This window comes from Lichtheimia ornata, assembly GCF_029851405.1.
Source record: "Lichtheimia ornata isolate CBS 291.66 chromosome Unknown scaffold00140, whole genome shotgun sequence".
Classification (NCBI taxonomy): Eukaryota; Fungi; Mucoromycota; class Mucoromycetes; order Mucorales; family Lichtheimiaceae; genus Lichtheimia; species Lichtheimia ornata.
Genome location: NW_026695459.1, coordinates 903 through 23,621, shown reverse-complemented (window position 1 = coordinate 23,621; position 22,719 = coordinate 903). Strand labels below are relative to the sequence as shown.

Below are 22,719 nucleotides of genomic sequence, written 5' to 3'. Positions count from 1 at the left end.
TAGTCAAGACGAGTTGATATATGATAATGCTATTGGAGAATAATCAAGCATTGAGACACACCCCTATAAACATCAATGCATTGCCTTGTCAGATCCCGTGATCCATGTAAAAATAGTTGACAATGAACCCACAATCATTCACGTCTATTTCCCCGTATCATATGCTATGTTATCCTCCTTTCACATCAATCACACACATACACAAAGAAAGTATCGCATCGTTCCATAATGTCATAAACAGAGAAAAAGAGAAGGAGTCGAGTATTTTATTCCTTGATCAATGTTTAAGCCGACTTGGCAGTCTTCTTAGCGGCCAAAGCCTTGAGGGTACCCTTCTTGGCGTAACGTTGGTTGCGAAGGAACTTGGCATCAACCTATATTGAAAGCAACACTATCAGCTATGATGTCCTTTTTAAGTATGGATACAGGAGGGATACATACACCCTTGAGGGAGGGGTAGCGGTGCTGCTTGGGCTTCTTGATACCGTTACGGTGAGCCTTGCTGTCTAAAAAAGAGTGGTATTCGTATAAGCATTCCATGTTGTTGAATTGGGTTGAATCCATGTGTGTGCATGTTGTATGCTTACTTTGGTTGTGGTTGGTGTGGTTCTTCGACTTGGCCATTTCACTATCATCCATTTCACGGTTAATTCATCCATCCATCCATCTAATCCATTATCCTTCCATCATATTCATCCATCCATTTTGCGAATAGTATCATATGATGGTGTTCATCCCACATCTCCATGGACCATGTCAGTCGCTCAACTTACCAAACGTAGAGGAGAGGGAGCCTGTGGGACACCCTGCTGCTTGCCTCATTTACCACCGATCCACTCGCCTTTCTCTCCGCCAACCAGCTAACTTGTCTGCCTGCTCCGAAACAATCAGGGGAATTATCATGCTGCTCACATCTCCCACCCTATGCACCAATAAAATAGCTATCTTACAATCGCAACGTGTATTATGATGTGATTGACGAGGTCTTACCATATAAAAGGGAGACGTGTTATACTATGGAATGTAGCCTTTGTTCAGAGACACAATGAACCATTCTTCTCCTCGCTTTTTCCTCTATCAAAGCATTCACGAGTGGGTATACTTCCACAATCCTGCATATAGCCTTCTATGATACAATGCATCAAGCCCCCTCACGCAACGAGAACTAAATAAGGAAGAAGGAAGGTCTCTCACAGTATACAAACTTAAAAATGAATAGCCAACGCAAACTCATACTGGCAAAAGCAATCCTTTAATCCAACATCATTCACAAGAGGTTCACCGAAAGGTACAACGAGTCGCTTTAATAGGTGGGTGCATCGATATGGAAACTTTCTATCCTTCAGGTAGAGAGATGTGAGGTGATACTTGATGCATGGTGGCGAATTACCTAGACGTGCCAAAACATGCAGCTGGATCGTGATGCTATAGCTTCCATGGAATACTGGATGTACCAACCGTTGAAGATGATAGCATCAGGGTCAAAAGACAATGGATGCATAAGAACAAAGGCTCTTCCTCCATGCTTTGCATATATCCAACCCCATCCATCCCATATACCAAACCAATATCCATATCCATATCCATAGTAAGCTGTATGTATTGAAACAGGTTGCTACACGTAAATAAAGCTGCTTCTATACAATGGCTATCTGCTGTCCACGTAACGAAGGCTGTAAGGCACGTTGCTGCAAGTAAAGAACACTGTTTGAGACAATGGAGTAAAGGCCTTGCTAGTAGCAATTGCTGGCATGAATGCTGTTACCATCTGCCGTGATTGAGGAGTATACAAGAGAAGGTACAGTGTCAATGGAAGGCGTGTGTTGTAGTGGGGTGCACGCGCCAAGCACTTGCCATTCAGTCAAAGACAATCGGATCAAGATAGTTGTAGCATTGACATGATTGGCTGAAGCAGCACAATTGTTTGCAGGTGGTAGTTGTACCTGAATGGGGCAACAGTTGAGAATGGGAGGAAGAGACAAGAAGTGGAGAGTGGAAGAACTGGAAATCAAATTGATTTTTCTGATGGCCTTGGATGATCTTTCTTTGTACAAGCGTCGTTCAGTCAAATCCTCTCGAATCAAGAAAGTTGAATGATGAGCATGATGGGCTAGAGCAGGACAATCGTTCACATGCATTGGGTTGGGCAACAAAGATGAATGGGAGGAATGGGCTATCAAGTGGCAGTTTGCAAAATGATTTTTCTCATATTGGGCGATACTTCTGTGTTTGAGCGTTTTTCAGTCAAATCCACTCGGATCAAGAAAGTTGAAGGATGGGAATGATGGGCTGGAGCAGGACAATCGTTCACATGCATTGGATTGGACAACAAAGGTGAATGGGAGGAATGGGCTGCTAGCTGCCAATGATGGGCTGTTACTGAATATGATACATTGCCCCTTCCAGTCATGCATAATGAGCTGAGTTAAACAAACACGGCCCCTCTGCATCTTCGGCTCTATTGTAACCATACTATTTGACAATGAACAAAGACCACTCTTCATATAGCATCACCCTTACAGCATATGTAAAACATAAAGGTGCCTGTATCTCCAAACTTTACAATCAAACGTGGGCTCTTTAATAGATCAACGTGCTCGTCGGGGCCAAAGGAATCTTGTGTCAAAGTATGAAGTTCATCGTGGGCAATCCCAGATTTCGCAATGTCGCTACCAGCCAAACTGGATCTGGGGGTCGACCTCTTCGACGACGACGACGACCAAAAAATATTTTTTGGGCTGTTTGCGACATTGAACGCGAAACTTTCACACAAGGTGCTGTTGGCCAAGCCGAGCACATTGCTCTATTCAAAACCCCACGTTTCATTGTAAAGTTTGGAGATACAGGCATCTTTATGTTTGTAAGCATGATGCTATATGAAGGGTGGTCTTTGTTCATTGTGAAGTAGGTGGACCCTGGCAGAGCAAAAGATGCAGAGGGATGTCTTTGTGTAACTCAGCTACTTTGCATGACCGGAAGGATGGAAGGATGATACTGTATACTATTGACAATAGTAACAGCCATCTCCTCATAATCGGTACTGATGTCCATTCTATGGCATGTGAACAATGCTCCTGCTCCAGCCCAACATTTCCATGATTGGATTATCTTGATCCGAGTTGATTTGAGTGAGCTACGCTCAAACACGATTACATCAGTTGAGCAACATAAAGCATGCTATGATGTGTGCATTGATGTAATCTTGCTTGAGCGTATCTCAGTCAAATCGGCTCGGATCAAGATAATCCAAACATGGAAATGAATGTCTGGAGCAGGAGAATTGTTCACATGTCATAGAATGGACAACAGTACCGATTGTGAAGAAATGGCTGATAGCGTGCAATATGGTCTATTGTGGATAGACCATAAAGTATATCATCCATCCTTCCTTCCAGTCATGCAAGGTAGCTGAGTTACACAAAGAGGACCCTCTGCATCCTTTGCTCTGCCAGGGTCCACCTACTTCACAATGAACAAAGACCAGGCGACGTGTCAAGTAACCAAAACGACATCACGATCCCCTTTCACAGTGCTTGATTGCATCCATCCATCCATCCATAACCATTGCAACTCCAACATGTTGATACAAAGACCCCTTTGGTCGCTTCCTTTTCCATCCGGCTGTTGGTCAATCTCTTTCTTGGTCATCTTCTATCGCAGCTCAAACAGATGAAGAATGCTTGTATTGCGCAATAGGTAATTGATGGTTGAAATGGCATCATAGGGATCCCTTTGTATTGAAACAAGTTGCTACACGTAAATAAAGCTGCTTCTATACAATGGCTATCTGCTGTTCATGTTATAAAAAAGGCTGCAAGGCATGCTGCTGCAAGTAAAGAACGCTGTTGAAGACAATGGAGTAAAGGCATCGTCGATACCAACTTCTGGAATGAACGCTGTCACGATTGGCTGAGGCAGAGGAGTGTGCGAGAGCGTGTATCGTGTCAAGCAAGGCACGTGTCGTAATAGAGTGATAAAAAAGCCGTGAACACGCTATGGACTTGCCATTCAGTCAAAGGCAGTCGGATCAAGGCAACTGTAGACTTGACATTGATGGACAATTGTTCGTAGGAATCTTGTAAAATGGCTCATAGACATCAATGGGATACAACATGGATACGGATGTTCGAGAAGGTTTTCCCGATTTGTGCATAAATTGGTTACTGGACATGTCTTTACTGGGTTTCCCTTTATCACATTTTCACGTGTCATGTCTCGACGACAATACGATATCACTATCTTTGGTGCAACGGGATTGACAGGTCGGCATGTTGTTGAGCAAGTCTATGATCTGGGCACGACACAACCATCGTTGCTACCATCGGGTTTCCAATGGGCTGTTGCCGGTCGAAATGAGTCTGCCTTGGTGCATGTTGTCGACCATTGCAAGCAAAAGTATCCAAGGTCATCTGTTCCAGAGCCTGCTATTATCCTTGCCAATGTAACGCGACGCGACACGATGGATGATATGGCCCAGCAATCCAAGACGATTATCAATGCAGTTGGTCCCTTTCGATTTCTAGGCGAATACGTGGTACGATCATGTGTTGAACAAGGTTGTGATTATGTGGATGTCACTGGTAAGTTACAGTATCGAGGAGGGGGATGGAAGACAAGATCATATTGAAACAAGGGCACATCACAAGGTGAACCTGAATTTGTTGAACGTATGCAAAGGACGTATCATGATCAAGCCAAACGCAACAAGACCACTATTGTACATTGCTGTGGGTTTGATAGCGTAAGTAAAAGTAACAATGTGTGATGGTTGTGGACATTAAGGATGTGTGATTAGGTACCCTCGGATATGGGTGTGCTATTTGTCAAGCAACTTTATGCAGCACGTGGATGGACCCCAGCCCAGGTTGAAATGTTTTTGAGAATCCATTGTGGGACACAAGGTTTGCGTGGAGGCTATGCCACTTATGAATCGGCAGGTAATGTATAAAGGGGCGTTTGCATTCAAAGGGAAAAAAGGAACAAGCAAATGGTTGGCTTATCGTTTTACTTCTTTAACATGCACGTGCATTTTACAGTGCATGGATTTAGTGCGGTGCATGTTTTACGTGAAATTCGCAAGGTATCTGGATTGCCATCTTTGCCACGCACAGGCCCTAGACTCAAATTCCACAAAGGAGCCACCTATGATAAGGAACTTGGAATGTACCATGTCCCATTTATGTTTGCGGATCCATCCGTTGTACGTCTATCACAACAATTGTTCCTTGCTGGTGCAGGAGAGCCCCCAGAGAAGACTACCGAACCTATGCCGCCCACCGTTCAGTTTGCAGGCTACTTGTTATTACCATCATTGTGGATCCTTATCCTTTACCACATCTATGGATTGATCTTTTCATTTTTGGCCGCATCACCCTGGGGACGCAATATGCTGCTTAATCATCCCGAGGGATTTACTCATGGTGTGTTCTCAAAGACCGATCCTACCGAGGAACAATTGCGTCAAACTAGCTTTGAGATGATACTGCGTTCCAAAGGCTATGAATCAGCAGTGGTGCCTTCTGGTGAACAGCCACCTAATACATCTCTCAAGGTGGTGATCCGTGGTCCTGAAATGGGTTATGTTGCTACACCTCGCATTGTATTGCAAAGCGCTTTGGCTCTACTCAAGGAAAAGTCTCATGGCAAAGTACCTTTTGGTGTTATGACTCCCAGTGTGGCATTCTGGAATACCGATTTGCTGGATCGTTTGCAAAGTGTAGGAATTACCTTTGAGGAACAACAGCTGGTGCAATGAAAAAGGATAAACGGACAATGTGCATTTATTTGTATACATAGTTCAGGTTATGCTCGAATATCTTAACGCTGCAGTATAAATAAAAGAGATCCAGATGCATGAACACCCCCTCGCTTACACATACACGCCCGCCCCTTGTGCTTCTGCACCACCATCACATTCTTAAAAAGTCATCCACAAAATACATCCTGTACTTGCATACATCTTTCGCTTTCTTTCTTCTCTCTACAAAACAATTCAATTGATTCCATGCACTTTTGCTCCATGCACTACTTGTTCATCAGGCGTCGTCAACGCAAGGCACAAAAAGTTACCAGCACCTCATCATCGAACCAACGGAGGGTCACCTTTTCACGTGTCATGATTGTAAACAACCCTTCAACTTTTATCATCGCAAGAGAAGAAGAGCCTACTATACCATTGAGTCGGATCTCAAGCCGAGAGCAATGTTATGAAGAAAAGTACTAGAAGAACCAGCCATTCATTGTCACCCTATATACAATGTACATGTCATCCTATATATATCCATCCTCTCTCCTCTAATTGCGATCACATAAACAACCTTACAACTTTTAATATCATGTTGACATGATTTCGGCTTAGCTTTACGCCTTTTTCCATATAAAACCATTTATGCACGTTTGCTGTACGAGAACATTGCGTGCATTTTGCTGCTGCCGCTCGGTAGTGTATCAAAACCACATGTGCAACTCCTATCTCTTCCGACACACATATATCCTGCAGTAGTGAACGTTTTATCTCGTGACTAATATCGAATGCTTGGTTCCATCAGGGCAAGTCAGCTCATCGGATAAAAAACATGTCCCGGCTATTCATAAGCGATGTTGCACCTGAGGCATGCATTTTGACTTTCGCTCTCTCTCTCTTTCTCAAGGCACGTGTTGCAGTATGTGAAGATCCGGTGCATAAATTTGGGCAACAATGACATGATTCATTGTGTAAGCGATCTTTAATTGGCTTTGATATTGAAGAAGGTGTCCATGAAAAGGTAAAGAGCATGCATAATCATATGACAAACGCTGCATGTCTTTATATACGATGGATGAATCGCTTTTACCCCGAGCTCATAGCTATGTAAGGAACATGTTGAACTTGTAAATGATAGTGCAATGCGGTTCTTTGTATAGGTGCTTTAATCCAGGAATTCACAAGGTAAGTTTCACTGTGCAGCATATGTAAGATCAAATGCATGATAATCCTTCCTTTATTGTCATGAATGATGCGCTCTTTTTACATAGCTATCTTAAATTGGCATCGTAGCACCTATAAACATACACATCATTGCTCTCATAGATTGTATTATTATAGTAAAAAGGGATCCATTGAAATGGGGACCTTGCTGAGCTTGAGAAGAAGCATGCACTAGCAGCGGGTTGGCAGGCTGAAGAGTTGATTTGCCGATACTGCGACTGAGGCGCAAAGTGAAATAAAAATTTGTTCTCTTGAGGCAGCAGCCTCTGTGTCTTTATTCCTTTACAAGCCATGTCCGCCACCAACGAAGTCATTCCCACCATTGCCGACAGCAACGTCGTTGCCAAGTACAAGGAGGCTGCTGAAATTGCCAACAGTAAGAATAACGCGTGAATGTGCATTCCAATGACTTTGGGGATCAGGCTCTTATGGTTATGGTTGGCAGAGGTCCTTGACAAGGTCATCAAGCTTTGCGTTGAAGGTGCCAAGGTTATGGATATTTGCGTTGCTGGTGATGATGCCATTGTCGAAGCCACCAAGGGTATCTACACCAAGGGCAACATCTCCAAGGGTAAGAAATGCTTGTGAGGGTGTGTTCAATGCTTGGATGATCTGATGACATGTTGTGTGTTGTGTCTAGGTATTGGTTTCCCTACCTCTGTCTCTCTCAACAACTGCGTTGCCCACTTCTCTCCTCTTCCTTCTGACCCTGAGTCTGCTACCACTTTGAAGGCTGGCGATGTTGCCAAGATGTAAGTATGGATGATGAAGGATGATTTCGTGTGTGTATGTGTGTATTGACGCGTGTTGTGTTTTTTCCACCTCAGCCAACTTGGTGTCCAAATCGATGGTTTCGGTTCCATTGTTGCTCACACTCTTGTTGTTGGTGCTTCCGCTGAGAACCCTGTCACTGGTGTCAAGGCTGATGTCATTCAAGCTGCTCACACTGCCTTGGAAGCTGCTGTCCGCATGGTTGCTCCTGGCAACAAGAACATGGAAATCACCAAGGTTGTTGACAAGATCGCCGCTGCTTACAACACCAAGCCTGTCGAAGGCATGTTGAGCCACCAACAATTGAAGAACAAGACTGATGGCAAGAAGCAGGTAATGAAAAAAGAACATGATTTATGTATGACATTATCATTAATGGATATACATGAATATAGATCATCCTCAACCCCAGCGAAGCCCATCTCCGTGATTTCGAACGCTGTGAATTTGCTGAGAACGAGGTCTACGTTCTTGATGTGTTGATCTCTAGTGGTGAAGGCAAGGTCCGTCAATTGAATGCTCGCACTACCATTTACAAGAAGACCGAGAACAAGTATCAGCTCAAGATGACTACCTCCCGTCAAGTCTTCTCTGAATTGCAAAAGATGGCTGGTGCTTTCCCCTTCTCTCTCCGCCAAATGGCTGATGAGCGTAAGGCTCGCATGGGTATTGTTGAATGTGCCAAGCATCAAGTTGTTCTTCCTTATGATGTTGTCTACGAGCGTGAGGATGCCGTTGTTGCACAATTCCTTACCACCGTCCTTGTCACCAAGAACGGTAACGTTGTTGTTACCGATCCCCGTTTCGACTCTTCTATCATCAAGTCGGACAAGAAGGTCACTGATGAGGAAATCCTCAAGATCCTTGAAATTCCCTTGAAGTCTGCTACCTCCAAGAAGAAGGCAAAGAAGACTCCTGCTGCCAAGCAGTAAACCTTTTTAGAACAACAACTAGCAAAGGTCTATTTAAGCATTCCATGTCCTTTTTTATGTACAAAATGTTCACACACAAAAAACACACGCATCTGCATTGGAAAAAAAAAGAAGTTGTTCATATATAATGGTTGCACATATGTGGGTGCGGTGGGGAGATGAAAGAACCATATGAAGGGGATGAAAAGATGTTGGTGTCGGATGGATACGGTGAATGTGATTATACCTCAAATTTAAAATCCAATTGTTGAGCGGAGTGTGTGTGTATGTGTGGTGTTTCCGGGGAGAGAGATGGGATTATATAAAAGACAAAAAGTCAGGTATATCTGAGACTCTTTTCCACCTCTTTCTTCTCTCACAAAACATGTTGCCCACCATTGAACAACTCAACACTGCTTCCAACGAGGCCTTCATTGAAGCCGTTAACACTCTCTTTGAGACTGCTCCTCCTCTTGCATCCCGCTTGTTGGCTGCTCGCCCCTACAAGTCCTATATTGAACTTATCGACTTTGCTCAAAACTTGTGCCTTGGCAACGAGTTGACCAATGAAGAAAAGCTCGAAGTCATCAACGCCCATCCTCGTATTGGTGCCAGCAAGGCTAACCTTTCTGCCATGTCGCTCAAGGAACAAGGTTACAATGATCGCCAAAACGCCTTGTCCAAGGAAGATGAGGAGATCAACGCCACTTTGGCTCGTTTGAATGAGGTTAGTAAAGAGTAAAAGCGGGGATTTAGGATGGCTGTGGTATACTCATGCCATTCAACTAGGAATACGAGAAGAAGTATGGCTTCAAGTTTGTTGTGTTTGTCGCTGGCCGACCTCGCAAGGAAATCATTCCTGTGATCCAGGAACGTCTTGCTTCCAACAACCGAGAAAAGGAGCTCATCACTGGCATGACTGATATGATGTTGATCGCCAAGGACCGCCTCAACAAGGCTAAAATTTAGATAGTCCCAAAAGGAAAGTAAATATACCTGCCTCATTTTCAGCCAATCACAAAGCATGCATTGCGACAGCTTGACGTCAAACATCTTTTGTGTGTGTGGGTGGGCACTTTTGAGCGTGTGTGTGAGTGAAACTGTGGATATAAAAACCCCATGCAATCGAACCATGGGATTTCTTCTTGTGTATATACAACATTACTTTCCCATCCTTTTCTTTTTCTTTCTAAACCATGTATCGATTGACTTTGGTTAAACGTAGTGCCATCACCAAAAGCAAACCTTTGATCCCATGCACACAACACGCTCGTTGGATGGCACAACGACCTGCTGATTTGGAACATGAAGAATACAAGCCTTGGGCTAACGAGAATTCTACCTGTGGCACCACTCGTGAGACGGTGGATCGTCGAGTTGCATCCGACAACTGCGTAGATGCAGAAAAGGAATTAAATGAAGATCGAGAAGAATCAGAGGTAAGGAAACAAACAAATGAAAGGATCATCTTAAATCTCATGCATGCAAACACACACACACACACACTCTCTCTTTTAATAGTCAAGAGGAGAGCCTGGTGTGCTCGAATACAGTGCTGCCAATTCACGTATGTCACAACAAACCAATGGTGAAGATGGTATGTGGAGACAATCGGACGTGGATCGCAACCCCTCTCGTTACGAACAACAGCCAAAACGACCACCTCCAAGGGAAGGTTTATTCAAGCCAGCCAAAAAAAATGTATACAGGAACTTGACATAGGGAATGCGTAAATTAATGCATATTGTTACATCCGCTTTTTCTTCTTTCTTTTCGTGCATGTGGATTATGGTGTATATGTTTAAATTGGTTGGGTGGTGGGCGTCACCTATCATCACAACAACAACGGGATCAATAATGGGTCTGCAGTGGGGGTGGTACCGTTGCTAGGCAACTTACATAATTGCTGGGTATCATGCCTACAGTGCCATCGGCTTGTCTTGCTTGCCACCAGTTTCCTTTACGCTCATGCACATGGAGCACCTCACCCTTTGTAAATGAGAGCTCATTGGGGTCATCAGGATTGGCCTCATCTACAACACCATTAGCATACCTACATTACCGTTTCCATGGGAGACCCGTAGTGGACTTACAAGAGTGCAAGGCAACGACAGGGATGTTGTATTCAGCATGCGGTGATACAAAGACGGTGTTATCTTGATTATAGATCATTGGGTAAGGTGAAGCAGCAGCAGCGGCAGCAGTCGATTTAGTAACATCCATGTCAGTTGTATAGGTCATTGTGGGTGTGGATGGATGTGTACGATAAGAATAGGCTGGTTGGTGATGATGATGTGGTTGGAAAGGTTCAAAGGATTCATTGTTTTGTACCCCCAAAAGAAAGAGCCATGAAAACTATAATACACAATGAACATTAATCCACCATCATTGCATACATGCATGCTATTTTTACACTTTTACCTGAGAAACAAGAATGACAATATATCCTGCCGATGCTACAGAAAGGGCAGGATGGGGTGTTGCAATGTATCGAGACACTTCGTCTGTTGCATAAGGAACACTGATAGCCACCAAAGCGATCACCTGATAAAGGGTAATCATGCATGAGTGAGTGAGTGAATGAATGAATGAACCCCCGGATTGTGCACGTTCACTTACCACCAGCCGATACGTAGTCATTTTACCTGTGCCTAGCACACTACATACAAAGATAACTAATGCAAGCTCATATACTACAATCCACCATGAAATGGGGTTTACTGACACGTTGGCAATACATAATCCAACAAATGCCACAATCCACCCAACCTGAAAAGAGTTCATGTGTGAATAAATGAAGCACATTTTTGCATGAATGACGTCGTTGACTTACAGCTGTGAGAATACAGGTTAATAAAAGAACATGATTTGCAGCAAGGCTATTCATTTGATGATCAATGATGATAATGATGATAGTAGTAGTAGTAGTAGTAGTAGTAGTAGTAGTAGTGTAGTAGTAGAAAGAGAAAAAGGAAAACAAAGTTGACGATGGATGAGGAATCCATGCTTCCCTTATAAACTAGACCGAGATGGCCACATGATACTTTGCGGAAAGAAAGGGGGTTGGTGGTGGTTGAATGGGTGGCCTGTTGGTGGGGCGATGACAACTTAAGGCCGATGGTATTGTAATATTACTGTGGCATATATGGGAAAAGGAGGAGCGGATTCTACTACCACTTGCATATCAAGTTCTTAACCATGGATCTACAACACTCTGTGTTTTTTATATATACGGTGATGAAAAAAAGTTATCTAATACTATTACAGGGATACAAAAATGGATGATGGTGTGGATGATGTTTAAAGCTGGTTGAGATCTGCGAGGAGTTTTTTGCCTACATCCATGCTCTTGAGCTTGGTAGCGCGCCTCACAAGTAATCGCTCAGTGCGATATTGCTCATAGTAACGTTCGATGGTTTCGGATTGTAGGATGCGGCGGTGCGATGAGAGGAGCATGGTCTTTAGTGCAGCAAAATCACTATACTTGTCTGAGAGACAATCGATCTGGACCCAGCCATAGTCGCGTCCGATTTTGATGCCATTCTTCATAGCCAATGGTTCACCCGTGTCAGGATCATCCTCATATGCAATCGTTGTAAAGGGTACCATCCGTAAATAATCAATGAATGTTTGGGTCTCCTCATCCTCCTTTTCATAATCAAATTGATCAAGAAATTCCTCCAACGAGCCTGTCGCTGCTGACGTTGTTGCATTGTTGTTGTTGTCATCCTCGTTCTTGTCCTTGGTATCATCACTGTTGTCACCCTCATCCTCATCCTCATCCTCATCTTCTGGCATGCCATACAAGGGTATCTTGTGCTTGGTGTAGATATCATGAATAATGCTTGGCTTCAGTCTACGACGCTGTGCAGCCGTAAGATTATCAGCTTTGCTGACAACGGGGATAACATTGACACGTTTTGACAATTGAGTGAGAATGCGGATGTCGTATTCACCAAGAGCTGGTTTACGAGGATCAAGCAAGTACAAACAAGCATGAACTTGGGTATCGGATGCCTTAGGATTACGCTTCACCTTGTTTTCCTACAACATTGATTCAACAAGCTTTTCGTGTCAGCGTGTGTGTGATCCTTCCTGTGCTACCAACATCTCGGGTTCCCGGATCATTGGGGTACTCGCTCTCGCTCACTCTTCAAATAGGTAACTCACCTCTGCCAATGTCAAATCAAACTGGTGTTCAATATAGCCGAGGATATCATGCAGCTGCTTGTCAACTCGAAAGTCGTCATAGAAACCAGGTGTGTCAATCACTGTCAACATGACCTTGTCGCCATCGACTTCAATGCTGGACGACACTGTATACGGTGCAAGTGTTTTGCTTAATGGGCCATGGGTCGGGTCTTTGCGAATGTCACTTTCTGATGGGCCAACAGCCGAGTCGCGCTTTTCCTTTGGCATCTCCGTCTTCAGGGCAGCTAAAAGCGTCTTGACAAAAGAGGTCTTGCCGACACCAGCCGAGCCGACCACCATGACATTAAAGTGGGATACTGCGTTTCGCCTTGATCGTGGCGCCATAGTAGTGTCAATAGAGATGTATGTATGAAATGTATCGTTGTTTTTGATAAAGAAGAAAAGAAAAAGAAAGAAGAAAGAAAGCGAGGCACACAAAAGAGAGAGAGAGAAAGATGGAATAAGTTGGTTATTGATTGCCCGATAATGAGTGATGCCATGTCGTCCGCGTGGTGGATATGGTTTTCATCCTTGTGTAGCACCAATGGCGGTTCTGGCGTGGTCCTCTCCTTGATCCCACCTACTTGCTTAGTGACAATGACTACTCGTATCTACTCATAATGCCCCGTTGCCATGGTAAATGATATGTAAATAGGCTATATATAAACATTCATAAGACATTGTTGAGTCTTTTTTATCCACAAAGAAAGTGGTAGCATTAGAGAGCATAAAATTGGGGAGTTATGGCACTCTTTGTTTTGTTACGTGTTACACGAAATTTACGGCCCATTATGGCTAAGGTCACGCCCGACCAACCCTTCATCACTTTTTAGTTGGCTTGATTAACGTTGGCTACAAACCGTGCAACACAAATGTGCTTCTCTCAATTACACACGCCTTGCTGATGATTTGTGCTACTCCATCTACCCACTTGCTTGTCGGTGTCGATCCCGAACCTCCTCATCCACCATCATCCCCTCCTCTTACTTGCCTGACAACCTTTTACCATGTGGGGAGCTAATAAGCTCTCATGTCGATCTCCTCATATACCCCACCACCAATCATTAAATGAAAGAAGAAGGGGTTGTATATATTTGGCATGCAATCCATGCAGCAGCTTGTATTTCCTTTATATCCAATTGTTCCGCGTAGCTGCATCAACTACATATACGATCATGACCCATGCATTGAACACTCTTTGGGTTCTCTACTACTTGCCGAACGATGGGCACACACATGTTGTAGCATAGCAAGAGAGTATTTTTATATGTGCGACAAGATGTATAGATGATGATGCGAGAAGGATGACCAGATTAATTGGATGTTTAAGGGTCGTAGTACGAGTTGCATGGGCCTAAGCGTACCTTTTTCGTTACCACAAAACGAGGACGACGTTTACCTTTCACACAATGATACCTAATCAAGGACACATCCATGCAATTGTTTACGTATAGTAGAGGTGTGTATTATCTAAATGCTTTCATTCCCCTTGTGAGAGGATAAGCGACATAGGAGGCGGAAGATGATAGGATGCCCGCCAAGCTTAAATCAACGTTAGAAGCTCCCAAGTATAGATACGTCCATAATACATGTGATAACAACAAGCTAGCTGTATCATCCTTACTACTCAAGAGCTCAAGATCTATCAATCACACAAGGTACTTTGTTATATCAAAGGAAGCAAGCTTTGAATGATGGAGATGGATCCAAACAGTCAACAGCAGCAGGATGTATCATCATAACCAAAGTCAGCATGTATAGTGCTGGAAATGAGATTGACGCATCAGCTTCCATCATGCTGCAGGCTTCAATTTTTGTTAGTGCAAGGATTTTTTTAAGACACTGGTCTCTTTTTTTTACTCTATCGCGATAGTCATCACATCCACTTGTAAAACCCAAACATCATATTGAATCACGGCTACAAGTATACATTTAATGATAAAATAGAAACAATAGAATGGATCGATCCGATGACATCAATTATGCAGTAGGGACATGATGCATTTCTTGCATCTTGGGGTTTGTGCTGCATGGTGACAGGTCGGCGGCGGCGTAAATGGGCACACATACTGAGTTGTTCCGACACGCACTTGTTTCGCCCTTGGCAGCATATAGAATCTCTTTCTTTTTCCACTTTTTCTTTGTTCACAGCATAAAATGGAAGACGACGGTGTGCCCGAAGTGCCATTGGCTCTTGTATCCAACCTTTATCTCGAAAAAAAGGCATTCCAAGTGAAGCAAAAGTCCATTTTGTGGGAGGTGAGGATGGGAAGGGGAAGAGGGAATGGGCAAGTGTTTCGGGTTACGTTGCTGACATGGTGCTCTTTTCTCTCTCATTGTGTTATCCATCCAGGGTTATGAACGCGCCAATCTGTTGACACACGCCCAAGTCGAGCTCATTAAAGCCATCGACAAGCAGTCTCCCGAGCAAGTGCAAGCCGCTGTCCAAGAAAAAGGCACCGCCTACGCCTCGCTTATCCTTCACTTACTCCAAAACCTATCTCGTCCCGACACGGTTCAATATGTATGCGTGCTTACAGATACCATTCTCTCTGGTAAAGATCCATGGTGGTGGTGGTGGTTTCATAAAAAGAAAACTCATATTGATCCATGTCCATCCATAGGCAGCGACGACAATGCCAAATACTTTCAACAAGTCGCATCCGAAGGTGAAGGATATCCCTACGGTCCATTCTTCAAGTAAGCATTTAACAACATGGGAAATGGTATGATTATTCACGCATGATACGATACATGTAGGGCTTTGGAGTTGAATGATGAATTTACTCAATTACAAGCTAGCAAAATCTTGACTATTCTCGCTTGGTATGTGTGCGCCACATCACAATAGAGATGCGTCGTATTAACATGATAATAGCTCTTCTCCCAACCCTGGAGCATTGGATTTGACGCAATTGTGGCAGTGGATCATCCAGCAACTTGGAAGTCAGCATCCCGAGGTGGTGGATCTTGTCACCCAAGAGATCGAATCACTTCTCCGTGTCCGCCAATATCGCATTCCATTTTGGAAAACGCCCCATGCCATGAAAGAGTAAGTAATGGAGAATCGCATGGATAAGGTGTGCCGGTGGGTTAACCATCCCATTTGACTGTAGACTTCTCAAGAATCTGGACAAGCCCTCTGTGACACCTCAAATGCAGTATCAAATCATCTTTTGCTTGTGGCTATTGACGTTTGAAGGAGAAATTGCTGCCAATATCAATAGGTAAGATGAGACAATAGAAGACTAGTGTTCATGTGATTGATCTTTTTGTCTTATAGACAATACGACATTGTGCCCAAGTTGACTGAAATTGCCAAGGCAGCTGTCAAGGAAAAGGTCATCCGTGTTGCTGTTGCTACTTTGAGAGTAAGATATCATCATTAGAGGGGGAAAGATATTGGGGAGATTACTGATGCTTCTGTTGATTGGATTAGAACCTTGTCGAGAAGGCTCCTGCTGAAAACCTTGCTGCAATGCTCGTCGTCAAGCTTTTGCCCTTTATGGAGAATCTTAGCAGTCGCAAATGGTCTGATTCAGATATTTTGGAGGATATTGACTATGTCAAGGAACGATTGCAAGAGAATTTCCAGAGTCTTACGTGAGTATGGATATTTGTTACATATATGTCTTATCTCGCTGACATCTTTTTTCTCAATAGTACCTTTGAACAATATGCATCCGAAATTGAAACAGGCAAGCTCGAATGGTCTCCCCCACATAAATCGGAAGCATTCTGGAAAGAGAATTACTCACGACTTGAGGAGCACAACTATCAGTTGCTGAGGTATGAAAAGACATCTATGGGTATACTCTTTTCGCTTACATTGTATCCTAGAGCACTCGCTCGTATATTGAGCACGTCCACCAGCCCAGTTGTTTTGGCGGTTGGTGCCAATGATGTGGGTCAATACTCCAAATACGCATCCAAGGCAGGAAAGAGGTAAGCATTGAATATGAGATAGGGGGGAGGAAGCAATATTCCAGAATGTATGTCTAATAGATCCCAATAGATTCCTCCAGGACATCGGTGCCAAGCAACGAGTGATGGAGCTTATGACTCATGAAGATTCTGATGTGCGATACCAGGCACTTGCTGCCGTCCAGAAATACATGCATCAGGCTTGGTAAGTATTATTATTATTATACATCTCATATGCGGTTCAATTGCTTATATCCAATCACGCACGTATAGGGACTTTTAAGGCTCTGGATCGAGAGAATCATGGGTGGATAGAATCACAACATGTTCATAACTTTTTGTATTTCATCTTCCAATAACAAGAATATCCCAAAAGAAAGTGTATTGCAATTGTGCTGGGTCTCTCGGGGTGGGTGTGTTTGGGAGAGTGGCAGAATCGAGATCTTTTTGCTCCGCTTGGGTATCCCCTCTTGTTTTTGTTTTCCACTCCATTACTACACTTGTATTCGACATGATCTCCCAGCAACGGTTATTTAGCAGCAGCAGCGCCGTCGCCTCAAAGTACTACAAAGTGACATTGACACGATCGACCATTGGTCTTTCAAAAGACTATCGTGCAGCAGCAAAGACGCTTGGTTTGCATCGATTGCATCAGACGAAATACCATACTGTCAACCCCAGCTCGGCCGGTCTCATTCTCAAGCTCAAGGAGATTGTCAAGGTTGAAAACGTCGATGCTATTCCAGAAAAGGTGTCCAGCAAGGCTGAACGAGGATACAAGGTCGTTGGCAGCATGTTGTAAAAAACACTCATTCTCTTTTTGCTTGTTTATTGTTGATCATCCCACCATTATTACTACTGTACAGTCCTGAAAACAGAATAAACCTCACACTCTACGCATTTTACATCAACAACACGAGCTATCTTAAATGAATTGGGGAAGATGGGGATAGGGTATTAGGGAGTATAGCGATAAACATTGGTGTCTCTAAGCTGAAATCCAAGCCGTTGATACAGTCGATTGGCACTTGTTCTTTCAGGTCGACTCGTAAGATCAATGGTCCTCGCATGAAACTCATCCTTGGCACGTCTTATAGCATCTTCCAAAAGTTGTGTACCCACTCCTTTGCCGCGACAAGCTGAATCGACCACCACATCCTCGATATGCACACGTGTACCTGATGCACAAGGTGTCATGGCAATGATAAGCACGCCTACAATGTCCCTCGTCGTCGTATCCTCAGCTGCAATAACTTGGTTTTGTATCGACGCTAAAGCCGCTTGCACCAACGACTCATTAGCCGTACTCGAAAGTTGCTGGAAGAGCTTCACCAATTGGTCAAATTGGTCACGAGCAATGTCGGCCGTCAATCGTACAATCTTGATGGTCATCGGAGGAAGGAAAGTGAGAGTGTGTTACTTGTGTAATAGAGCCGGCGGGGAAATCCATTGTAGCGTCGTCATTGACAACCGTATCCAGGCTACATAATCAAAGATAGAGAACTCGCACTGTAGATGTATCATATCAATAAAGGAATAAGGTAAACATCTTTTCATTGAAAGAAACAATGACCACATTGATTATTTATGTTGAATCATTGATGCTGTGCCGTCACGTGATGATGTTGTTTGGGTCATTGTCTTCATCTGTTTACTGTTGACATAATAAGGAGTCTTCATCACCATCATCTTGATCTTATATAAACCATTTCATGTTCTTGAAAATTGAAACACTCTGCTTACAAGGTACCCAAAAAGAGCAATGGATAACGACATAGATATGAAAATGGGTGATTTGGCAGCCATCCAGAAGATCCTTCACACTTCACCAGAACCATCATTATTTAATATGCACATACCCAACATTTACGAATTCGGCGGCACTGACAAGGAAGACTTTACCATCTTCATTTTGGAAATCGAGCTCTTTTTCATTGGGTTGGCGGTTCCTGATGCTACGAGATATACCATTTTGAGGATGATGCTAAAAGGTGACGCCAAGGATTTCCTGGAACGATGGGAGGAAGGACAGCAGCAAAACACTGTTATAAAAAGAAGCGACCATCATCATTTATCATCAACTCGCAACGCATCCCCTGAACGCCACCATTATCAGGCTGCTATTAGTGCACTGGAAGAGAAGTATGTCAAACCATCTGCACTCGAGTATTATGAATGGCTGAAGGAACAACTACATCAGCATTCTATTTGCATGAATTGGGAGAAGAATGGATACAATACTCAAAGTATTACTACCATCAAGCAACCAGTGACATTATGATTGGTGATCATGTTGTTGAATGTGTCATCAAGCACCACCAGCTACAGCTCTTTATAACCCATATAGTGTACATGAGCTTTTCCTCGTTAAATTTTTCAATTTAGTCCTCTCCGTCTATATGTACTGTTGCTCTACCACTTATCATAAAGAGAAAAGTTTTACCTAGACTAGCTTCCTCTCGTGTTCTTTCTAAGATGAAGAAGTATGTTGTTCATGTTGATGTTCATGTTTAAAGGATGAAAAGGATGAAAGGATCTACATTTATAGAGCACAGCAGCAAGGGGATTTCTGCTTTAAGTAACGTGAACATACCTATGTCACCTACAAAAAGATCACCTCTCAAATGGCAGATGGATTTATCAGCTGTGCTTTTCCATCACTTCGATTCGGTCCTCCAAGATGCTTGACCATTTTATCAGTTCAATCAATCATGACAACAACTCCCACGCCCATTCACTTATAAACGAAGCTGTTGTCACCAACACTATCATACGCCCTTTCTTCCTACTTGTATTCATATCATCATCAGTGATCTTTGGTAAGTCTCAAGGAGAGTCTTTATTATGTGATCCCCAAAATGATGGTACTCATGCAAACGTCTTTTATGTTTTCATTTATGTAGCTCGCTTCATTGCTTACCACTTGCACTGCTCATTGATGCGTAATTGGATTTGGCTGTGTTCCTTGATGGACCCTTTGTGGTAGGTATAACTATCATTTAATTATAAGGATGCCTAGTCTGATAAAAACTGGGACACCTTTGTAGGTGACAAAAGTACATGCCAAAATGAGCGTCATTACAATGACATCGTCTTTGATTCAACATCAAATGATCGTGTGTTCTTTGGAAGAAAGATCGATCTGCTGATCCGTTTCGGCAAAGGTGCTAAGTCCCTAGAACTTTCGAGCAATGAGTTCAAGAAGCCCACAGCAACGACATCGCAAGTAATGGCACAACAGAATAAGAACTTGCGCGTCAATGGCTCTCTCCTCAATCACCTCCGTGCCCTGAACAACAAATTCTTGGTGTGCTAGCCATGGATTGGATTGGTAGATGCATTGATCACTAAACCCATTAATTAGCCTTTATTTTTCTCATTCGTAATGTAGGCAACATTGGATATTTGTACTGCTTGGTGGATCAGCATGGTCTATATGTTGCAAAGATCATCGACGTGCTGAACATCCCTATCTCTGTCAGCGGCATGAAACGGTTCAAGAATACATCGACTTCTCTTTGCCTACAAAGTAACCATAAAGGAAAAGGGAGAGGAGACACCTGGTAGAGAAATCATTACATAAGAATTGTATATGTAAACCCACCAGTAATCAATTCAAGTAGGGTACGTATACATATTGATGGGTCGCTCGTCCTGAAACTCGATTGAGGGATCACTTCATTTTTTCTCTTCTCAAGGTCATCCCACTCCTCCGTATTGTATCACAAAAGCCATATACCTCTTGCATGACAGATAACCGGACCACCTTTATTATTCCATCTTCGAAGCTATAGTAATGCAATCCACAAGCTAGCAGAGTCAAAGCGTGTAATAAATGAACAGTGGTTTATTTCATCTAGCTATCTTGCTATATTGCCTCCAGCATCCTCTGTCATCATTCGTACTCGTGCTCGTACTCACCAACACTCGTCAATCTCCTCGTCACCAATATCCAAAACACGTAAGTATAAAAGAATAAGATCTTGCAGGTTTCCTTTTGGATATCGCTGTCGTGGATGGGGTGATCATCGTAATCGTCATTGTTGTGAATGTGGTAATCATCGTAATCGTCGTCTCTATAAATAAGAAAGCAAGCAAGTTAGACCATATGATGCCAGGAATGATGGCGATTTGGTATACCGTTAGGCGATCCTCTCCAAGGAAGAAAGCAAATCAGAAGGAATTCACAAACCAAATCACCACCATACGAGCAACGTCGGGCGATCCCTTGTTCTTGAGAAAGCACTGCACGAATCACGCAAGGCCAGTTCGATCCATGGCAAGGAAGGACGTCACTTACGTAGAGTCCAGGCTCATTGTTGTCATCATTCATCCTCTCCAAAGAAAGAATGATCCCCAATCCTTCCAATCATTTCCCACCTCATGAAAAGAAATCTTCAAGGGAAAGAACGAGCCTATCACGAGAAGAGCGTGTTGGTTCAACACATTCACGGCCGAGCCATTGCAAATCCCCTTTTACCTCAACACGGTGACCATGCTCTTCCAAAAATCCATCGTCATCGACCCATCAACTCAAACGCAGGCCTATAGAGCCCTGGACGCGTTTCAAGAAGCTTTTGCAGCACATTTGGCTAGCGCAGAGCGACGCAGCGGCCACTTGATACAGGCTGGGACTTGAACCCAAAGAGATGATGATGATGCCCCAAGTTGCATTGCCTGACCAAAGAAACTTATTCAATGCATTATTAGCACACACATACTAAACACCCTTTTCATTGTTTGTTTCATTGTACTTGCCTTTTCCATATACACAAAGACCCGTTGTTGTCGGTTACTGGAAACCGAAAACCATGGTGTAGTATAGTTGAGCCGAAACAAAACGCCAAACCAGCCAACGTCTTGAAACCAAACTTGCCCTCTATACAAGCTGACGCGTCAATGGAACCAAGTCGGCTGCAACATTGGACTCTGGATGTACCTGTTGACACCAAGCGTAGAGCGGCAATACCAATGAGCAAAAGGAAGCAACGATATCGCCATGGCTACCACGCTCATTCCTCAGCACTTGGACACACTCACTTCCCTGACAATGCATGTTCAGAACTACATTAACACCTCACAGCCAACAAGAGCACTCTTTGATAATACATTACCTTGATCGAGATGTCGTGAATGGAATAAGGAAAGGTGGGAGAAAAAGAAGAGAAGCGTTGTCTCAAGTCGTGGAGCTGCTGTCCCCCAAGTTTAAATCCCCTACTGCTATTAACTGAGGCCACTCAATGACCCCCACATACACCATCCACCCATCATGATCATCACCCTCACGATAGACAACAGGTACACGTAAAAAAAAGAAATGATCCTCACGTATAGCAAAAGGGTGTGTGCCATTTTACACTTTACATGATAATGATGATCCAACAACAGCCATTGCCTTTACTACCAGGTTACCTCGAATCAAGAAAGTTAAATGATGGGAATGATGGGCTGGAGCAAGACAATCGTTCGTATGCATTGGATTGCACAACAAAGGTGAATGGAAGGAATGGGCTATTAGCCGGCATTTTACAAATAACTTACCAATTTGATTCTTCTGATATTGGATGATGTTTCTGTGTTTGAGCATTTTTCAGTCAAATCTCATCGAAACAAGAAAGTTGAGTGATGGGCATGCTGGGCTGGAGCAGAACAATCGTTCGTATGCATTGGATTGGGCAACAATGGAGAATGGGAGGACTAGGTATATTAGCTGGCATTTTGAACTATTCCTAAATAGTGTACAAGAATCATGCATCGCCTGTGCTGAATGACTCAAGTTACACAAACACGTCTTCTGCATCTTTTGCTCTACTATAGTCATACTACTTTACATTGAACAACGACCACTTCTCATATAGCATCACGCTTATAACGAACATAGTAAAAACATAAAGACGCCTGTATCTCTAAACTTTATAATCAAACGTGGGGTTTTTATTAGAGCAATAGACTCGG

The 22,719-nt window shown here is 43.3% G+C and overlaps 12 protein-coding genes across 12 annotated transcripts; 8 read left to right on the top strand and 4 right to left on the bottom strand.

Moving 5' to 3' along the window:
- Positions 1-284: 284 nt before the first annotated feature.
- Positions 285-639, bottom strand: O0I10_012628 (60S ribosomal protein L29; the record flags this gene model as incomplete). Its single annotated transcript, XM_058492520.1, has 3 exons — positions 285-374; positions 442-506; positions 588-639. The coding sequence occupies 3 exons, from the start codon at positions 637-639 to the stop codon at positions 285-287; spliced, it is 207 nt and encodes a 68-aa protein (XP_058336721.1).
- A 3,571-nt stretch (positions 640-4,210) lies between these two features.
- Positions 4,211-5,755, top strand: O0I10_012627 (uncharacterized protein; the record flags this gene model as incomplete). Its single annotated transcript, XM_058492519.1, has 4 exons — positions 4,211-4,580; positions 4,647-4,741; positions 4,796-4,937; positions 5,037-5,755. 4 exons carry the CDS (start codon positions 4,211-4,213, stop codon positions 5,753-5,755), a joined length of 1,326 nt encoding a protein of 441 aa, XP_058336720.1.
- Positions 5,756-7,258: 1,503 nt separating this feature from the next.
- On the top strand, positions 7,259-8,670 carry O0I10_012626 (DNA-binding protein, 42 kDa; the record flags this gene model as incomplete). Its single annotated transcript, XM_058492518.1, has 5 exons — positions 7,259-7,343; positions 7,413-7,538; positions 7,608-7,719; positions 7,795-8,071; positions 8,134-8,670. The coding sequence occupies 5 exons, from the start codon at positions 7,259-7,261 to the stop codon at positions 8,668-8,670; spliced, it is 1,137 nt and encodes a 378-aa protein (XP_058336719.1).
- Positions 8,671-9,034: 364 nt separating this feature from the next.
- Positions 9,035-9,618, top strand: O0I10_012625 (uncharacterized protein; the record flags this gene model as incomplete). The annotated part of the gene is made up of 2 exons (XM_058492517.1): positions 9,035-9,376; positions 9,439-9,618. The coding sequence occupies 2 exons, from the start codon at positions 9,035-9,037 to the stop codon at positions 9,616-9,618; spliced, it is 522 nt and encodes a 173-aa protein (XP_058336718.1).
- Positions 9,619-9,845: 227 nt separating this feature from the next.
- Positions 9,846-10,371, top strand: O0I10_012624 (uncharacterized protein; the record flags this gene model as incomplete). The annotated part of the gene is made up of 2 exons (XM_058492516.1): positions 9,846-10,088; positions 10,171-10,371. 2 exons carry the CDS (start codon positions 9,846-9,848, stop codon positions 10,369-10,371), a joined length of 444 nt encoding a protein of 147 aa, XP_058336717.1.
- Positions 10,372-10,450: 79 nt separating this feature from the next.
- O0I10_012623 (uncharacterized protein) lies at positions 10,451-11,536 on the bottom strand (the record flags this gene model as incomplete). The annotated part of the gene is made up of 6 exons (XM_058492515.1): positions 10,451-10,477; positions 10,549-10,682; positions 10,743-11,004; positions 11,071-11,193; positions 11,269-11,418; positions 11,483-11,536. The coding sequence occupies 6 exons, from the start codon at positions 11,534-11,536 to the stop codon at positions 10,451-10,453; spliced, it is 750 nt and encodes a 249-aa protein (XP_058336716.1).
- Positions 11,537-11,949: 413 nt separating this feature from the next.
- O0I10_012622 (uncharacterized protein) lies at positions 11,950-13,185 on the bottom strand (the record flags this gene model as incomplete). Its single annotated transcript, XM_058492514.1, has 2 exons — positions 11,950-12,693; positions 12,820-13,185. 2 exons carry the CDS (start codon positions 13,183-13,185, stop codon positions 11,950-11,952), a joined length of 1,110 nt encoding a protein of 369 aa, XP_058336715.1.
- A 1,812-nt stretch (positions 13,186-14,997) lies between these two features.
- Positions 14,998-17,079, top strand: O0I10_012621 (uncharacterized protein; the record flags this gene model as incomplete). The annotated part of the gene is made up of 12 exons (XM_058492513.1): positions 14,998-15,099; positions 15,194-15,395; positions 15,465-15,540; positions 15,601-15,666; positions 15,719-15,892; positions 15,957-16,067; positions 16,124-16,211; positions 16,280-16,443; positions 16,504-16,629; positions 16,681-16,785; positions 16,856-16,969; positions 17,049-17,079. 12 exons carry the CDS (start codon positions 14,998-15,000, stop codon positions 17,077-17,079), a joined length of 1,359 nt encoding a protein of 452 aa, XP_058336714.1.
- A 196-nt stretch (positions 17,080-17,275) lies between these two features.
- Positions 17,276-17,566, top strand: O0I10_012620 (ribosomal protein L30; the record flags this gene model as incomplete). Its single annotated transcript, XM_058492512.1, has 1 exon — positions 17,276-17,566. One exon carries the CDS (start codon positions 17,276-17,278, stop codon positions 17,564-17,566), a length of 291 nt encoding a protein of 96 aa, XP_058336713.1.
- Positions 17,567-17,721: 155 nt separating this feature from the next.
- On the bottom strand, positions 17,722-18,156 carry O0I10_012619 (uncharacterized protein; the record flags this gene model as incomplete). Its single annotated transcript, XM_058492511.1, has 1 exon — positions 17,722-18,156. The coding sequence occupies one exon, from the start codon at positions 18,154-18,156 to the stop codon at positions 17,722-17,724; it is 435 nt and encodes a 144-aa protein (XP_058336712.1).
- A 370-nt stretch (positions 18,157-18,526) lies between these two features.
- O0I10_012618 (uncharacterized protein) lies at positions 18,527-19,045 on the top strand (the record flags this gene model as incomplete). The annotated part of the gene is made up of 1 exon (XM_058492510.1): positions 18,527-19,045. The coding sequence occupies one exon, from the start codon at positions 18,527-18,529 to the stop codon at positions 19,043-19,045; it is 519 nt and encodes a 172-aa protein (XP_058336711.1).
- A 399-nt stretch (positions 19,046-19,444) lies between these two features.
- On the top strand, positions 19,445-20,080 carry O0I10_012617 (uncharacterized protein; the record flags this gene model as incomplete). Its single annotated transcript, XM_058492509.1, has 2 exons — positions 19,445-19,583; positions 19,812-20,080. The coding sequence occupies 2 exons, from the start codon at positions 19,445-19,447 to the stop codon at positions 20,078-20,080; spliced, it is 408 nt and encodes a 135-aa protein (XP_058336710.1).
- Positions 20,081-22,719: the final 2,639 nt, after the last annotated feature.